This window comes from Rhinolophus sinicus, chromosome 1 (assembly GCF_057876585.1).
Source record: "Rhinolophus sinicus isolate RSI-liver-muscle chromosome 1, RSI-T2T, whole genome shotgun sequence".
In the NCBI taxonomy this organism is placed as follows: domain Eukaryota; kingdom Metazoa; phylum Chordata; class Mammalia; order Chiroptera; family Rhinolophidae; genus Rhinolophus; species Rhinolophus sinicus.
In genome coordinates, this window is record NC_142501.1 from 40,088,670 (window position 1) to 40,108,369 (window position 19,700).

The 19,700-nt window shown below is 42.7% G+C and overlaps 1 protein-coding gene across 2 annotated transcripts in view; it reads left to right on the top strand.

Moving 5' to 3' along the window:
* The first annotated feature begins 1,422 nt into the window (after positions 1–1,422).
* Positions 1,423–19,700, top strand: part of BMAL2 (basic helix-loop-helix ARNT like 2) — a 66,312-nt gene continuing 48,034 nt past the window's right edge. Inside the window, exon 1 of one of the 2 annotated variants that reach the window (XM_019737416.3) lies at positions 1,423–1,884. In XM_019737416.3, coding sequence (XP_019592975.2) covers positions 1,854–1,884 — 31 coding nt within the window. In that variant the 5' untranslated portion in view covers positions 1,423–1,853. The remainder of the gene's footprint in view (positions 1,885–19,700) is intronic. The other variant, XM_019737418.3, reaches the window with a different exon arrangement.

The window sequence follows — 19,700 nt, forward strand, 5'->3', positions numbered from 1 at the left end:
GATCCATCTATCAAGATACTGTGTGGCTCTCTATCTATGTCATATCCTACGAGGTATAATAGAACTGTTTTTTTGTTTGTTTGTTTTGTGGTGTGTTTTTTTTTTAAATCATGTCTTAGAAAGTAAAACTCCAGAGCATAAAGAAAAGTACCAAGTAGGATTTAAACTTCAGCAAAAATACTATGGGAGTGATTTGCTCCACAGACTCCAGTGGGTCTCTTTTTGTGTGTTACACTACACTCCCTGCTATCATATTAAGTGCTGGATTCCTTCTCTCTGGCTTTCAGGTTTTTGGTGGAAGTGAATCATTTCTAAGAAATGAGGACTGCAATGATTCATGGGCAAGTTTATTGGACACCACAGTATGAACTTCTATCAAGGAGACTTGACTTTTATTGTCTGGCTTCTACCATCTACTGAATGATCCTGGCCAAAATACTCACATCTCCAAACCTCTGTTTGCCTACCGATAACACAAGAACTATAGGTGTTCAAACATCTCACAAAAAGTAGTTGTGAGGCTCACATGAGATGATAAGAGGAAAATGCTTTCCAAGCAAGACAATGTATATAGTCTGTACTACACATTCTAATCAGAGTCCTAGCAATTCTGCTTCACCATTTAGTTGGCATTTAACACATGCCCAGGTCTAAGGGTATCCCTTCACCCCCAACACCACCCTTGGAAAACCATCTCAAAACAGTGTACACTTGTCTGGAAAGCCAGGGTTTGAACACGCGTAGGGAACCCTAGGCCAGATTTTAAGACTACCTGCCAAATAGTCTTAAATTCTATCTGTAGAATTTTTCTTTCTGAGCTGCCAGCAGAATTTGGGTATGGGGTAGAATTCCATGTCAAAGCTAGGAAGGAGACATTTCAAAAATGGTTTTGATTACGATGTGTCTTGGTGTTTTATGGAGGGCAGCACAGTTCTTACCACCCCCTTCCGCCTCCAGCAGCATGAAGTCTCAGTCCCCACTGAAGACTGCACGAGTCCAGTCATGGGCATGCTTCCAGCTCCTTTGCGCAGGTTCAGCCCTAAGTAGCCCCCAGGACACGCAAGCAGCTAGTTAAGATGCTCTAATGAAGAGTCCTGGTAGGATAATTAATAGACGTAGGCTATTTTAGTGTTTCTGCTACTCTTCCTCCAGTACTTCCACTGGACAAACTGTAACTAAGGACCGGTGCGCGGGGAGAGAAACAGCGTATTTGGCATAGGATGGAGGGCTGTCAAGGGATCCCCAAAGGATCTTGCTTCTGGACTTACCCAACCTTTGCAGGATGTCAAACGACTTCCTCCTCGGTGACCCCTCTCTGTCACTACACCTCTGTCTCTGCAGCGAAGCTCCCCTCTCCGCACCCACCTTCCCCTGCAATGATCTCCATTCATCCTTTACCTTTGCCCCAAGGGAAAGAACGCCAACCTTTGGAACACTCAGACAATGAATCTTAAAGTGATCGTGGAAACCTGTTTTAACTGGGCCGGTTTCCAGAAAGGCTCAAGGTGCTACCTCGCAAACCTTTCCGCACTTTGCCTCCAGCCGCGGGGTTGGCGGGGAGGTGCCCACGGTGACTCCGCCCCGCGCCGGGTCTTTTTGTCTTGCTGGAGCCCCGCGGCACCCAGACTGGCGGGCGGGCGAGCCCCAGTCCGCATGCTCTGTAGCCTCGGCTGGCGGGCGGGCGGCGAGTCGGCACTGGCTGTGCGCCCCGGGGCTGCAGTGGCGGCAGCCACGGCACCGGGAACAGCCCTGCGGGTCCTCGCGCCCCTGCTCCGGGGTCGCCACCTGGGCAGGCCCGTACCTTTCGATGCTGCCAGACCTGGGGCTGCGGAGCCGGCCTGGTGGCTCCTGCGATGGCGGCGGAAGAGGAGGCTGCGGTGAGAGGTGAGGTTGCGGGAGGGCGTCCCCAGGTGGGGGCGCGGGGCCCAACGCTCCGGAGACGCCTCTGGCGGAGTTGTGGAGCGAGCAGCTGGCGCAGCGTCGCCAGGTGGGAACACTTTGCTGGGGGCTCTCCTCTGGGCCGGCATCGCCTCGGATTGGCTTCGGAGCCAAGGTCGTTCCTTGGGGCACAGGTGCGGCGCAGCGCCCGGCGTGTCCTCCCTGGGAGCGGAGGTGGGGCCTGACGGCGGCGATCGCCGCTGGCTTTCGATCTGCCCGCAGCCCGGTTTCTTTGCCCCAGGCTGGACGTTTTGGCGGAGGTGAGCTGGCGACGGACCATCCACCGTGTGATGGCGAGCGGCAGCCCTCCACCTACCACGGGGCGCCCCCATCGCAGTGTGCAGAGACTGCTGCGTGGACTTGTGAGATTTCATCTTTTGTATAAACCAGTTGTCATTAGCCATTGAAGGAGCTCGGGTTCTGCGAGCCCATCCACTCAGAACTGGAAATACTTCCATTCCCCGCTTCCCAAACTGCCCCTCCTTGGGGCGGGCAGGTGGGCAGGTGAGCGCGTTGAAGCGGGTTCATCACATTCCTCACACTCGGGAACGACAGCCTTGCCTAAGCGAGAGGCGGCTCTTGTCTTTTACCATTACGGCTTTAGGAAAGCCGTCAGTGGAGCTGGTTTGCTTTGTTTTATACTTTTGTGGGGTTTTTGTGACTTCAGTTGGAAGCGTTGCTACGTCTTTTTCGTTTCTCTAGTATTCACTGGCAACCCTGTCCGGTCTCTTTCGTGGGACTACTCACAGTTATGGAATGATTATAAAATATCTGTTATTTAAGACAGATTGGAGGCAGAAATAACTAACGGGAGACTGGCAGAGTGAGAAGTTCAGGGACGCAGTTGATTAAATTTCCAGTTTTCCTTTTGGAATATGGTAATGAGTTTAGATTCTTCTCTGAAATACAGCAATAATAAGAGGTGCTTTTGACAATCTAGTTTGGGAATTTGGATCATAGGGAGATTGCCAAATTCCTATCATTTGAATATTTCAAGTCTTTCTGGATGATATAAAGATGTGAGTAAGCACTGTTTTGAAGAGAGAATGAAGTATGTATAGTGTTAAGCTGGGGTAACCTGTCAGCTCTCAGCTGTGACTTAGCTCAGCCCTTTACTGTGTCACCCAGGTTATCTACCCTTAGCTTTCTTCATCTGTAAAATGAGGATAATTACAGTATATGTCTTATAACATTCTTTTGATTGGATGAGCTATAAATGCATTTAAATATATATAAAGTGCTTAGTCTAATGCTTGGGAAATAGTGAAGTACTCCATGAACATTAGCTTAATATAGTTGGCCTGATATATATTTACAGCTCCAATTTGCTTTGTGAAGTTAATAGATTTTATCTAATCCATTAAGAAAGTGTTGTTCCACACAAGTAAAATTAGCCAAATTGAAATCATACTTAGGCTTTATAGAAAAAAAGATTAGTAGGTGAAAATGCACCTACTAATCAAACAGGCAGCTTTTACCAGATAAGTCCTATGGACTTAGGACAAGTTTTTTTCCAATTGCTTTTTGACAAGTAGTTGATTGCTATTTTGTAGTTGAGTAACAAATATGAACTTGGGAATGACCAAAATTAATCCTTCTTAGGTATGAGTATCAAGTTTCAGTGGGGGCTGGGAGAGCCAGCGTTTATTGAGGTTCTATTATGAATCAGGCATAAAGCATAAGGGATACCTTCCTTAGTCTCATAGCAGTCCTGTGATATAGATGGCATTAGCTCCATTTCATAAATGAGATGAGAAAACTGAGGCTGGCCCACAGTCACACAGCTAGAAAGTGTCAAAACTGCAGTTACAATTTGTGACTCCTGCCCATGCTGCTTTCCTTTCTTTCCTGTCTCACTGGGTGGTGCTAATGAGCAATGTCCAGACACCCTTTATGGAAAGAGGTGAAAAAAAATATTGTTACAAGTTCCCTCCATCCCTGGAGGGAAAAACAAAACAGTTTTTTTTTTGTATCAGAATCCAAGGCTATGTTTCCTTACAGAAAATCCCTGCAGATTCCTATTTCCGAGGCAGTTTGACATTAAGGCCCTGGTATAAAATAAAAATCTAAAACTGGTGGTGGGGAGGAAAACCCCCATAGTTTGGTTACACTCCTCGCTTTGAAGATAACCACCAAAAATCAGCTGGTGCCTAACATAATTGCCTGCCCTCTTACTTTCTTTGACAAGCTTATGGTAAACAGCAACATTAAGCAAGCTGCCTAGTGACTGGGCATCCTCCTGGTAAATGATCCCAGAAACTTTGGATTTGGGGAGAGGGCAGTTGCGGGGGTGGGGGAGAGCAGCGTATTTCCCGGACTGACTGCCAGAGATAGTCTTAGGTGGAGGCATCTGTAGGGCAGCTTTCTCTCCTTGCCTTTGCTTACCACCACACGTTCTCAGGGTGATGTTCTCAGACCCAACTCTTGAGGTGTAGTTCTGCAGCTACAGTGGCTTAAGTTCATTTATATGACTCAGAAATCAGAAGTCATGTCCCAGTCAGCTTTGCATAAGCTACTGTTCCTGGCCTGGATCCTTAGGCAGAGTTTCAGTCTGGACTGCATTACTCAACATAAACCAGAATGGACTAAAATTGCTTTTCACATGTTTCAGGGGGAGGAAAGAGAGAGGAAAAGAGACAAGGGGAAGGAGAAGAAGGGTAAAGAAAGAGGAGAGATCAAGGGAACAAGATGGGGAGAAAGGTGTGAAGAGCCAGGGGAGAATGGAAGGGGAAGAGATGAAGGACAGAGAGATGCAAGAGGGAATGGGAAAGGAAAATGGGAGAGTAGAAGAAAAGGAGCCCTGGGGAAAAGAGGGAGAGGGAGAAAGAGGGATGGAAGTAAGAGAGAAGGGAGGCACTGCCACCCCGTCAAAATTCCACTCCAGGGTGAAAAAAACCACACCATATTGAATGTTTCAACTATATAGGGGAAGCCAAAATATTAAGTACATTAATAAGTAAGTACAGTGATTTCACTTTACTTTTTTTCTTAATGGAAATGGTTTACTATGTTCTCTTTCTGTGCTGTGAACATTGATTATCAATAGCATCCTTTCTAAATCTCTCCTTTTACAAAATGTTTATGAAACTATGAGTCGGGTAATAACATTTCATTCTGATAGACCTCGTTTCCATGGTCCCATTTAGTTGAAGACCTCCAGTTTCCCACAGTGGCAGCTGACTTGCTCAAGTGCCTGGGATCTGGGGCGTTAGTCAGCCTCTGCCCTGTCATCAGCATATCAGGGACTCAGGGAGCCAGCTGCCCTGAGCCAGGTGCCCTGTAAGACACGAGTGTACCTGAGACATCTGCTTGCTCTGGGCAGCAGTGATTTCCTGTCCTGTTTTTGCCAATCTGCTTACTGGTGTTCCCCTAAAAATCCCAGCCCTTCTGTAGCCCCTGCCCCATCTAGTGCCTCCCTCCTTCCCAGGGGCAAGAGGCTGTGAGAAATTAGAACCTACAATTTAAGCTTTTAGTGCATCTGGAACCACAGGTGAAAGTTGTTTTCTGTAGTAGCGAGTAGTTTGGGATATTTACTGGTAATTTATGAAGCACTTAGCTGTACATGCCTACCCCTTCCCCTCTCCCCACCCCACTTTACCCGCTGTCAGGACAGAGCCAGGAGAACAGTTTCCAGGCTCTTGACCTCACGTGGAAAGATGCTGGCTCGGGTAGTAGATGGCCGTCAGCTGTGACTAGTTGGCCATCAGCTGTTACCAGTTAGCCATTGGCCACTGATATAATTGCCGTGGCTACACTAAGGGGTTGGTTGGTTGGTTGGCAGAGAAGTGGAGCCTACTTTCTATATCTCCAACCCAGCCACCAGGAAGAATATAGTGGTATGAACACCTATCCATGGCTCTGTTGGTGTCCTTTTTAGCCTCACCATGTACTGCATTCTGATGCAGGGAGTGGGAGCTGAGACCCCACATTACACATGGCGCAGTGAGCAGGGTATGGTACTGGCCAGAATCTCCAAAGGGGTAATAAAACAGTTTACACGTATGAAAGCTCAGTTTCGCGAGCAGTGTATGGTGCCGGCCAAAGCTCTCTGAAGGGGCAGTGGAGCAGTTTGTGCGTATGGACACTCAGAAGATGTGGATGGCTCTACAACCAGCATAGGAAAAGCCGTGCAACTGCTGGAGAGCTAGATCCCCATGGAGGGGTGGGAAGATGTGGACGGTTCTCCAACCAGCATAGGCCAGAGAAAGCAAAGGGCACTGTGGCTGTGTGAGCTGGGAGGTGCTTGCTGGGGCGGCCCAGGTGCAGGACTTGTAGTCCTAGGAGGAAACGCTTGTTGAGTCCTCTGTGGAAGGTGTGGCTGAGGTCAAGGTCGTCCCTCACCCCCATTGGGGAGGACTTGGAGCCCTCGTCCTGCAGAGAGGGCACACATTGTGAGGCGAACGTGCAGCCCTGGCAAGTGACTGTGGACTATGGGGAACTGAATAAGGTGATGCCACCTGTGCACGCTGCAGTGCCTCCCATCCCTGATTTGATGGACCACTTGACTGTTTGCTTGGGAACGTACCACCATGTAGTGGAACTGACAGATGCTTCCTGTGTCTCACCCAGCCGCCAGTGAGACTGGGGTGCAGCAAGATCCCTTGTTGGGGTACAGGTGGATGTTTGCTTCCTGTGTCTCGACCGAACATCATTGAGAAACCTTGGCTGTGCCCAGAAAGACTGGCGGTACCCTGAGAAAGACTGGCTGTGCCCAGGAAACCTGGTTGTGCCCAGAAAGCCTGGCTGTGCCCAGGATATTGATACCTCCAGGTTCCTCGCATAGGGCCCCTCGTGGAAGATGCTTGTCACATAGGTTGTGAGGCAAGACCCAGGATGGGTGGAGTGTGGGGACAGAGCCAGGAGTGCAGTTTCCAGGCTCTTGACCTCATGTGGAAAGGTGCTGGCTCAGGTAGTAGATGGCCATCAGCTGTGGCTAGTTGGTCGTCAGCTGTAACCAGTTAGCCATTGACCACTGATATAACTGCCGTGGCTACACTACGGGGTTGGTTGGTTGGTTGGCAGAGAGAAGTGGACAGCAGGTTACAGATAGTGTGGCTCCTGCTTCCTGTGTCTCCAACCCAGCTGCCAGTGAGAAATAGTGGTATGACTCCCCTATCAATGGCTCCGTGGGTGTTCCCTGTTGGCCTCACCATGTCCTGTGTGCGGGGAGTGGGAGCTGACACCCTGCATTACACCCGCGTTTTCTTTTCTTACTTGGGTTATGTCACATTTAATGGTCCCTGACACATTACTATGTATATCACTTTAGGATATAATATCTCATTTTTCTCACTTCCAGTTTTTAACTTAAAATATTTTTAAACTTCTTAAAATGTTTAAATCAATGCAGTTATCTAATAGAAAAATTCTTGGGCAGCCGGTAGGATCAGTGGTTAGAGCGCAGTGCTCATAACACCAACGCCATCAGTTTGATTCCCACATGGGCCAGAGAGAGACAATGGCTTGAGCTTGGAGCTGAGCCACAGATGGGCGACCGGTTCGCTCAGTGGTTAGAGTGCAGTACTTATAAGACCAAGGTTGCAGGTTCGATTCCCACATGGGCAAGTGAGCTGTGTCCTCCATAACTAGATTGAGAGCAACGACTTGACATGGAGCTGATGGGTCCTGGAAAAATATGCTGTTCCCCAATATTCCCCAATTAAAAACAAAAATTTCTCATTTGAAAATACTTAAGTGTCAGTTGACATCATTGACATGAAAGGACTTTTTTCATGTACCTAAGTGAATTATTGGTATCTAGTTTCTTTAGTCTTGACTCTTATGGTTTAAATCTCCAGATAACGTCTTTACAGAGAGAAAAACGAAGAAGGTTGGAGGAAAAGGAAATGTAGAGAGAATCAGTCTTTTACCCAACACAGTTTGCATTATCGGATATTTGTAATTGAGGGTCAAGTTTATTGTCATAAAACAAATTTCAAATACATTGAAAATGTTTTGCTTGCAATATTTCATTTATTTTTTTAAGCAGATAAGAAATGCACTTTACCATATGTTCCAAGTACATCACAGGGAAAATGGAGACTCAGCCACAGGCTCTCTCGTTCAAAATATCTCCACTTTGTATGTCCTAGCCTCAGTGATGGGAGGGAATCTGCCTTTCCCCATATGGCTTAAACTTGCCCATCTTCAGTCTGTTGGCTGCTCCTGGAATGCCACTGCCCTCCCTCCAGCGGTGCCTGTGGAAGTCAGATGTCATCACAGAAGCTGCCCTCCGGTATCACTCTGTTTTTATATGCATGAGGAGGAGGAGGAGGCGTCTGTGTAGGAACATTAGCCTGAGCTTTGGAACTGGGCCACTGGGAGTGTGATTGCCTGTTTGATTATTTCCTAGCTATGTGACCTTGGTCAACTTACTTAACTTCTCTGAGCCCCAACTTCCTTATCTATGAAATGGGGATAAAAAAATACCTAGTATTAAACTTATGGACCTTGGGTTCAAAGAGCATTTAATGAATTTCACTCCAAAGGCAAGGGAAGTAAAAGCTGAGATAAATCAATGGGACTATATCGAACTAAAAAGCTTCTGCACAGCAAAAGAAACCATTGACAAAATAAAGAGACAACCAACTGAATGGGAGAAGCTTTTTGCAAACAATGCCTCTGATAAGGGGCTAATATCTAAAGTGTATAAGGAACTCATACAACTCAACAACAAAAAAACAATCCAATTAAAAAATGGGCAGAGGACCTGAAGAGACATTTCTGCAAAGAGGACATACAAATGGCCAATAGACATATGAAAAAATGCTCAACATCACTAATCATCAGAGAAATGCAAATAAAAACCACAATGAGATATCACCTCATCCCAGTCAGAATGGCTATCATCAATAAGACAAATAGTAACAAGTGTTGGAGAGGCTGTGGAGAAAAAGGAACCCTCATACACTGTTGGTGGGAATGCAGACTGTTGCAGCCGCTATGGAAGGCAGTGTGGAGGTTCGTCAAAAAATTAAGAATAGAATTACCATATGACCCAGCAATCCCTCTCCTGTGTATCTACCCAAAAAATCTGAAAACATTTATCCATAAATACATATGTGGACCAATGTTGATTCCAGCTTTATTTACGGTGGCCAAGACATGGAAACAACCAAAGTATCCTTCAATAGATGATTGGATAAAGAAGTTGTGGTATATACACACAATGGAATACTATTCTGCGATAAGAAAAGATGAAACAGTACCATCTGTGACAACATGGATGGATCTTGAGATTACAATGCTAAGCGAAATAAGTCAGAAAAAGTAGAGAACCATATGATTTCACTGAAATGTGGTATATAAACCAAAAACAATAAAAGAACAAGACAAACAAATGAGAAACAAAAACTCATAGACACAGACAATAATTTAGTGGTTACCAGAGGGTAAGGGGGGTGGGGGGTGGGAGATGAGGATAAAGGGGATCAAATATATGGTGATGGAAGGAGAACTGACTCTGGGTGCTAAACACACAATGGGATTTATAGATGATGCAATACAGAATCGTACACCTGAAATCTATGTAACTTTACTAGCAATTGTTGCCCCAATAAACTTTAATTTAAAAAAAAAACCCTAATTTGGAGGTTTATGTGGGAATTAAATGAGATGATTACAAACTGTTTAATGAAATCTGATCTTCAACAAATGATTTTTCCTCTTCTCCTATGAAACCTCCCCAGAATTACTCCCCACCCTGCCACCCCATGGTTGCCTCTCCTATTTTCACACTGTAATTTTTTTATGTGCCTATTATATATAACACCTGTACCTGCTTGCCACAAGTTATTTAGGTAGGTTTCTTAGCTCTACCCTTGGGTCACACATTCCTAGGAGAGCAGGGTTGGATCTTACTCATCTTTACAATCTCCAACTCCTTGCACCTATTATGTGCCTAATAAGATTCTGTTGATTTAAAATGAATGGTGGCTGGTTTGAGGTGTGGCCAGGGCTGGGTCATTCATAAAGTGTCCATTAAATATGTACTTACTGCTGTACTAGGTGAACAGAGATGGAGAAATGGATAAAGCAAGAAAAGTGTTGAAGAGCTTATAAAGTGTATTAGGCTAGGTGAAAATATTTGTAAGACAAGATAGAACGTAGTAAAATTCATGGTTTCAGTGCTAGGAGTTAGCTGATAGGAGCTTCCCCACCCAGCGTTGGGAGAAATTATGTTCATGGGGGAGGGACTCACAGAAGGCTTTCAGGGAAGGTGCCAACTTCAGCATTGATGGATAGATCATGAAGAAGGAGTCTTTCAGGGCATAGATTAGCATGGAAATGGAAAATCATCAGTGATGTGCTGGGCAGAAATGATGTTAGTATTTTTTTGGCTCTGGATGGGAAAAGTGGAAAAGGAAAAACTGACCATTGAAGTTGCATTGCTGGAGTTGGGGTGGCTGCCCCTCCCACATGTGTGACGTGACGGGACAGCTGACACAGAAGCCTGAGTTATAGGCAGCGGATTTACCTGCTCTCTGAAAGGAAACATATTTGCATTTTCTTTTCAGTCCACGGTCAGCAACAGAGCTTTTGCATCACTTTGAAAAGGCTGCTTGTGGCATATTTCTGATGAGAAAGAAAAAAAGCAGAGGTCTTGGTTCCTGCCGGGTGATTGGCTATTAAATCTTAGCTTTCACTCCAAGTCCATCTGGGCCACTTTGTACTCTCCTTCATCCTCTTTCCTTCCTTGAAGAAGTAGCTGCTTATATCTTTAAAGCTATTCCATGTTCTTTCTTCTGATAAGCATCACAGGTACTGTTTCATTTATTCCCATCACAGCCTGTTGGGAAGCAGGTATCTGGACTTCCCTCATCTGTTCAACATAATGACCTATGTTGTTCCCATCCCCATCACTGATGTCTCCACAATATGGACAGGTGCTCCAGGCGGGCTCTCAGACCCTCCCATGCAGCTCCACTTCCAATACAAACACCTAGTGAAGGTTTATAAACCAAAAGGAATCCAGTGCCCTCGTGTGAAAAGAGCACTCATGGAAACACCTATGTGTGATAACATCAGAAAATGTCCTTCTTAGTTTGATGTAATGCAGAGGATCTCTGGCTTAGAAGTTACTGAAAAGCAGAAGCTCTATAGACACCAAAATACCTCTTCATCTTTATTTTCTTAGGAGAGTAGAATGTAGGGAGTAGGGAGAATAGATTGTTGTTGAGCCTACATGCACAGCCATAGATATTTTACAGAAATACAGACTTTGAAAGATAGAGCAGTATACGATAGACACAAGTGAAATTGAACTCTATACAGAGTAGATATCAGTGGGGGTTTAAATGAATAAAAGATTGTAAATATTGATAATTGTTTTGTCAAAGACCTAGAGAAAAGTTTGATTGAAATATTGAATATGATCTCCAGCCTTACATTTATTTCTCTTATCAGCTCTCTGATTGGAGAATTGGATTTCCTGTCCGAGTTACGGGGTACCCAGAGGTAGGCTGTGCCTGCACTACCATGGAGACAAACACTATTGCATTCTAGCTAGGCCATCTCTTCTTCAGTGAGTCACCCAGGCAACAGCACTGACCTAGAAAAGAGAGACCAAACCCAATTCTCCATGCACTCTGGTGCTAGTGGCTTCTTTAGGATAATTCTCCTCTTCTTTAATTTTCAACTTGGGTTCAACTAGCACTTCTGGCTTGTCAGTTCCTTTCAACAATAATGATAGCTGCCTCTGGGACGTATTTGTCAGCAAAGCAGCCTGATTTTAGAGGGATATACAAATTCACACCTCAAATTTGAGAAGGCATCTACAACTTATTTTTTAAGAGATTTAAAAATAATTTTTGTTAGCTATTTGGGAAGACCCTGAGAGCAGCTTTAGATTCTGATCGTTACTATAACTATAGCATGTTATGCTGAGATAGTATTAAAGTCATAAATGTCACTTTGGGTTTCAGTACCTTTTTTTTTTTTTTTTTAAGGAGGGCGCAGCGCACCGTGGTGCATGCGGGGATTGAACCAGCAACTTTGGTGTTATCAACATCACGCCCTAACCAACTGAGCTAACCTGTTTCAGTACTTTTTTAAAACTCGTATTCTATTTCAGTTTGTGGAACTTTACCATTTGCCTAGTGCAGTGTCAGTGCCCCTCCTACCCCACCTTTTTAAAGGGTCTTTATTCTTTTTAGGGTAATTCCCTTTCAGTGAAAAGATACACAAGTATTTTTGTGAACACTGGTGAATTTTTTCCCCAAAGTTACACTAAAGGTGTCTCATTTTGTTCATACCGTAGATGTCAGGAACCATTGTATCTTTTATAGGTTCTGTGTCAAATGTGGCATATCCAATCGTGCCTAATGCTAATCACGGTATTAGCCTACATTGTGTCCTTTATGTACTCATAACCTGCAAGAATTGTATTTTTCCGTGTGGAATAATTATGTGGGTGTAGACCATCCAAATCTAAATGCATTTTTGTGCCTTTTAGAAAAACCTGCTGATGCCGGAAATGCTGAAACCCTGTATTCTTTTCCATGCATGAGGATCGATCAGGCCTCGAATTAGTTGGGGACTTTTCTGTTTCGATGTGGAACTGAAATTCTGATGAACTGCTGTTTCTTGCTTCCTCCCATCCCTGGATTAGGTTGTAATGCCTATGAAATGTCGGCCTTCTCTAGAATAGTTGTAGTCAGGGAAGCATTCTTCAGCGCATCTGTCACTCTGCTTATATTCTGCTTTCCCAAGACTCCAATTTCCTGAGAGTCATCATGGGTGTTTCGCTTCCTCTTTGCCCCATTTCAAAGGCTTAGCACGGATCATTCTCACCCTTTGGTTCCGCTAAATAGTTAGTAATCCTTAACCTTTACTGAGTATTTACTATGTGCTAGGTGTCAACATGCTTTACCTGGTATAATTCACTGACTCCTCAGCAGCTATCAGGTAGGTACTATTATCATTTCACATTTCAGATGAGGAACTTGACACACAGGATTTAAGTCCATTGCCCAAGGAAAAGGTGCATAGTAAGTAACAGGACCAGGGTTTGACCCCAGGCAGACTGGCCTCCAGAGCTGTTTACGCTTCCTTCAATGTCTGCTAGACATTTGGACTTGGTGTCATTTCTGTGAAGTGCTGATGTCTACAAGTGCACTTCTGTGGGAGGGAGTCTGGAAGACTGGCCTACTTTTAGCTTGGAGAGAATCTGAGCTCTTTCACCTAATAATTGTGTGATCTTTGGTATGTGTATCAGTTAGGGTTCGTTGGAAGAGCAGAACCAGTAGGAGATTTATTGTATATTAAGAGATTTATTGCAAGGAATTGGTTTATGCAAGTCTGTGGGTAGGCTGGGCAAGACTGGAATTGCAGGGCTGTCCCTTAGGAAAGCCAGGCTGGCTCTCTTGGGCACAGACTGAAGTGGCTGTCCTTTGGCAGCGTTTCTTCCCCAGGGAAACCTCCACTCTGTTTGTAAGGACTTCCAATTGATTAAATCAGGCCCACCCAGATAATCTAGGATAATCTCCCTTGTAAAGTCAACTGATTCTGGACTTGAATCCCATCTACATAATACCTTCCCAGCAACACTTAGATTCATGTTTGACTGAATAACTGAGGGCTGTAGCCACCGCAAAAAGAATATCGTAGCAAATTACTTCTTTTCTCTGAGCCTGTTTCCCCATATGCTAAACCACTACGGTAGGGTTGCTGTGAGGAGTGTATAAAGTATGTAAAGGGTATAGTGCCTGGTAAGGAAGGATTCAGTAAAATACTAATTTATTGGTGGTGGTGGAGGTAGTGGGGGGCGGGTGAGTGATAGCAGCAGTGGCTGTGATCTCTTCACAATAGTGACTTAACCCATGTTTGTCATGCTTCTCTTCATTCTGGTTCACTGCTGCGGTTGGCTTCCTAACTGGTATTCCTGCCTAAAATCTCTTCTCTCCGTCTTTATTTTTTTCCTCAAGGCTTTAATGGAGGCTTACATTACTCACTAACTCTCCAACTTTGAAAAAAATGTCTTACTGAAATTTAGACACTATGTTTATAGCTTTCCTCAATGTTTCAGTGCAATACTACAATACTTTCCTCCAAAAGTGTCCCCCCTCCTTGCTTGCTAAAAGCTAGTGGGAGGGAAGGCTGCCTTCTCAATGGCATGGAAATTCCTGCTTAGTGTGTTTTGTTCCTTTTGAATTTCGGTAGTGACTGAGAGTGGGACATGTATGAGAACTGTTTCTCCAAAAGAGGCTATTTAAGTTCTGTTTCTTTTTCCTCTGTTTAAACTGCAGTGTAACACACAGCTGGGCATAGTCTTTCCCACCCTGAGCCCAAGTTTCCTCAGCTGTAAGGTGAGTGAGTTGGACAAGATAGTTTCTTGTGTTCCTTTTCCCTCCTCTTAATCTTTTATTGCAATGTAAGAAAACCAGATATTTTTGTAGGGTTTTCTCCAAGTGTTTTATAGGAATTTTTACTTTCAAGAGCAAAACTAGTTTGTTTCTTCCAGATCAAAACAGATACTTAAAAGGCAATACTTAATTGTAGTTGAATCACATCATAAAATAAAAATTAGCTAAGAAAATCGTCCCTTTCCCCACTCTATTAGAGGAGGAACAATGTGTGAACAAATTAATTAACTTAGGAACTGTTATTGTTTATAGGAATTCTATCTTTGTCATTGAATGTCACACAGGCAAGTGAGTTGGCCATGTACCTTAACACTTCAAGATTATGTACTAGAGTTTATTCACTGATACGTGTAAATGATACCATTTCCTGATAATTTTGTCCTTCCCTTTCATTTTACTGCACCACCATCAGCACTGAAGCCTTTGGTTAATACCTGGTAGAAGTTCAGGGCGCACAGGAAAATCTGTTAGATTTTAAGCTCCATGAAGCAGCCATCCATTTGGTGACCATTGTATTCCCAGTTCTGGTAGCACAGTGTCTGTTTTATAGTAGCTTGTAGAATATGTACTGACGGAACGATATGCAGGATATTATAGGACCACAGCTGACAAGTTCCACTCAACCAGGTGACTGTCCCCATAGGGGGATAGGCTGGCTCCTTTCCTACCGTCTCGTTTGTACTCGGCTGTGCTGCAAGCTGGAGAACTGATTTTTGAGTTCATTCTAAAGTTTAGAAGTCATAAACTTCCTATCTCTTTGAATCCAGCTTCTCCCATTGACACGCATGCAGTTGGCGTGTGTTCTACCCCGAATGCTGTGCCCTCATGACCAGATATGGAGAACCTAGTGTATACTGTGCAAGAGATCCAGGGCGCTGGCTCATTTTAAGGCCATTGTTAGTACATAGTCTGATGGGAGTGATGTAAGCAAATCCTCGTCTTACCTCACACGTACTCTGGGATATATATGCCTTTGCCCTGAGCAAGCCTGGGAAATACCTGACCCCTCCTTACTCATAGGAAGGATGTGTCACATAGGTAACCAGATCCCCTCTGGCTCATTTTAAGCCACGAGGCCCAATAGCCATGCAGCGAGCACAGCTTAATCCCTGAGACTCTGACACCCTTGCATTGTTCACAGTCTTACTGCTTTCTCCAACCCAGCCAGTCCAGTTTTCCTATCTGCTGAGTGACTAAGTCCATTCTAACCTTTACTATCATATCCCTACTGTCAACCTTTTGCTTTCCTCTGTAGCTCTTCCTGGGGCTCTTACTTTGCGTCCACTGTATTTGGTCACAGTGAGTAAATTCCCTGCTGTTCTCACTTTGGCTTTTTTGTTCAATATGCCAGCCAGAGAGTTTGAAAATGTAAATGTCATGCTGGTCACTTTTGCAGATGGCATATTTTGAGGAGGCTGAGGCAATCTGTTAGATATAATCTGAATGCAAAAAGATGCTGATAGGGTGATACAGAAGAAGATTAAACTTAACAACAACTAAGAAGGGCCAGCACCTAAATATAAAAAATATGCAGATGTATGAAATGGTAAAGAAGTGGCTTAACAACAGCCTATAGGAAAGACAGGTTTGGGTTTACCCAAGGAAAGACAGGTTTGGGTTTACCCAAGGAAAGACAGGTTTGGGTTTACCCAAGGAAAGCCCTCTTTGGGAGTCAGGGGACTTCCACAGTAGTCCCTTGTCCCTCAGCGGCTGGCTGTATGATAAGGGGCAAAGGCCTTAATCAACCGCGGAACTCTGTTTCTGTCTTGGAAAACAAGGGACTTATACTAGACCATATGTAATGTCAGTTACAGTTCTAAAATTATATAAATGAATGACTCAACAGTGCGAAGGCCCGATGTGTAAAATAGAATCTTATAAATAATGAAAGTAGAAGCAGAACATTATCAATAAAAGTTCTACTTTCTGGCTCTCTGGGGACTAGACAACTGCTGGTGTTCTATTCCAATCACACCACACAGGGAAGGATTTTTACCCAAAGTGTGTGCCGCCTAGAGCAAGCAATAGTGACGAGACATTATAGGGGTAAGGTTTGAAAGAATCACATGGTTTTGTTCTGGAGAGAGAAGAATTTAAGACAGACATGTGGGATATTATTGTTGTCAGCCAAAGTTTGAGGACTTCTATACTATGCATATGTAAGAAGGTAAAACTTCTTTTGAAAAAGTCCAATTTTACCCATCAGATTCTTTATCAGGAGAGGAATTGTCTAACACCTGACTGATACGTATTCATTGATTCAACAACTAAACATAGTTTTTAACAATGGCATAGGATTTACTGAGTGCATGTGCTTCCTGTTCATGGTTTTCTCTTAGACAGAAATACTGACCAAAAAAATAAAAATGCTTTTTAAATGTTATTCCCTCCCACAGACAGAAGAACTAAGTGCCCTTCTCTTTGTTCTTGCAGCGTGAACTTGTACCTTCATCTAAGTCTAATTTCATTCTGTATTTGGTTTATACGTCTATGTGCCTATATATGCATAAACATATACAGGATTATAAGTTTCTTGAGAGCAGGTACTTATTTAATTGTAACCTTTTAAAATATATCCTCCACCTAGTAGATCTGGCTCTTGATGAGAACTGTGAAATAATAGAATATTTTAAATTTCTGCTGAGCAAAAGCTTTTTCATACTTTGTGTATGGTACTATCGCTAGATGATATTTTTCTTGAATAGTGCCAATTAGTACTTCATTTCTATCTATTAAGCGACTCAGCATCTTAATGTGTCAGTGGTAAGAAACCGTATTTGGTTTCCATTGTAATTCATTAGCACAAACCTATAAAACTGGTTGTCATTCAGACTGCTAAATCCCACATCACACAATACCCTTTTCCCAGCAGATAATTGAGTATATTTTTCCTTCTATGGAATTAAAAACAGTAAAAATGAAGTAATGGAAGGAAGTAGGCCTATTTGTTTGTGAAGTAGGAACAGTGGGGAACTGCATATTCCTTATTGTGGGAATTTCACCCTGTTCCAGCAGCCCAGGAAGATAAATCTGGAAGTTCTGATTTCACACTTCTTTTAGATTCCCTTTTGAATGTCCAGGGTAATGCAATGAAATGCACTTCATTCTTTTAGCAAACCATAAACACTACCGTGTTTCCTTGAAAATTAGACCTAGGCGGGCCATCAGCTTTAATGCGTCTTTTGGAGCAAAAATTAATATAAGACCCTGTCTTATTTTACTATAATATAAGACCAGGTCTTATATAATGTAATATAATATAATATAATATAATATAATATAATATAATATAATACTGGGTCTTATATTAATTTTTGCTCCAAAAGACATATTGGGGCTTATGTTCAGGGAATGTCATCCTGAAAAATCATGCTAGGGCTTATTTTCAGTTAGGTCTTCTTTTTGGGGAAACACGGTGTAATGTCAGATTCCAAATTTGAACCCCTTTGTAATAATGAACCTAAACCAAGTGGCTACTTGGTCTCCCCTGCTTATGATACCCAAGCAGCTTCTCGTTTCCCACAATTTATTTCCATCCTTGAGGAGTTGATACTAAATGGTAGACCTTGAAAATATTGTTAGATTGATTACCATCACCAGGGAGGTGCATACTGAGTGGAGTGAGATTTAATGCTAATCACATTTCAAATAAAACCACAAACTTTCTTTGTAAAAGACAATAGCAGTATCTCTGTTCAAGCTAAATTCTGAATAATTTCACTGAGTGTTAAATAACATGTATTACATTTGCCATTGAGAAGTGACCCAATTTGGCAAGGAAAGACAATGTCAAAATATGAAATTATAAACTCCAAAATGAGTTATATAAAAGCAGAGATAAATTTCAATTCTTAATACATGGTCTCATCATCTAAATAAGTATATGTAGAGGATGAAAGTAAACTAGAAGGTTAAAAAATGAAATCTTTAAAAAAAAAAAGAAATCTTTACATACCTGAAACTAATAAAATGTTATATTCCAATTTTACGTCAATAGAAAAAAATGAAATCTTTTTTTTTTAACTAAAGTTTTTTGGGGTGACAATTGTTAGTAAAGTTACATAGATTTCAGGTGTACAATTCTGTATTATATCATCTATAAATCCCATTGTGTGTTCACCACCCAGAGTCAGTTCTCCTTCCATCACCATATATTTGATCCCCTTTACCATCATCTACCACCCCCCTTCCCCCCCTTACCCTCTGGTAACCACTAAACTATTGTCTGTGTCTATGAGTTTTTGTTTCTCATTTGTTTGTCTTGTTCTTTTGTTGTTTTTGGTTTATACACCACATATCAGTGAAATCATATGGTTCTCTGCTTTTTCTGTCTGACTTATTTCGCTTAGCATTATAATCTCAAGATCCATCCATGTTATCACAAATGGTCCTATTTCATCTTTTCTTACCGCCGAATAGTATTCCATTGTGTATATATACCACAATTTCTTTATCCATTCATCTATCGAAGGACATTTTGGTTGTTTCTGTGTCTTGGTCACCTTAAATAACGCTGCAGTGAACATTGGAGCACACCTGTCTTTATGGATAAATGTTTTCAGATTTTGGGGGTAGATACCCAGGAGAGGGATTGCTGGGTCATATGCTAATTCTATTCATAATTTTTTGAGGAACCTCGACACTGCCTTCCATAGTGGCTGCACCAGTCTGTAAAAAACGAAATCTTTACTCTTTAAATTATGAGTCACCTTCTAACAAATAAAAATCTACTATCTGAATGTTGGATTGTTTCCAAAGAATAGATCTTTTCATCCAGCACCCATTAGTCCCACTAACCTATATTTTCCTTTTCTTTAAAGAAAGCCTTCTGTTTTGAATATACTTCTACCAAACTAGCCAGATTGAATAGCCAGATGGCCTATAGCTAATTATGGAGCCACGCTGCTATACCCATTAGGGAACACAAAGATCCTTGGAGCTTCAGATTTTGATTTTGTGAAAAGAAGAATATTATTCTGCCTGCCTAAAGATAGTCCATTTCGTATTTTAAAGGTTAATACGCAAGTAGGATTGAAATATGTGGAGCTCATACACCCTAAAGTAAGAAGCAAAAAAAAGAAAATCTTATTTCTGTTTTGAAATTCTGTGGGGAAGAGTGTCCTTGCTTGAGGGTGTTGGAGGGGTGGTAGGAGTCTGGGATTATATATATACCAGTGTGTGGTATGGTTCCATGTTAGTAAATTTTTTCTACTGATTTGTTATCAATAAGAAATTCCCATTTTTCTGGGGAAACAGATGGTGTTCTGCCATTCACAGTCTATTAGAATAAAGTCTAGAAACTGAAGCCATCATTAATCTCATGGTATTTGGTGATTCCAAATTGGTCCCATTTAGAGAGTCCAGACTTAGAAGTCATGGGATACCTTAACTAGAAACTTT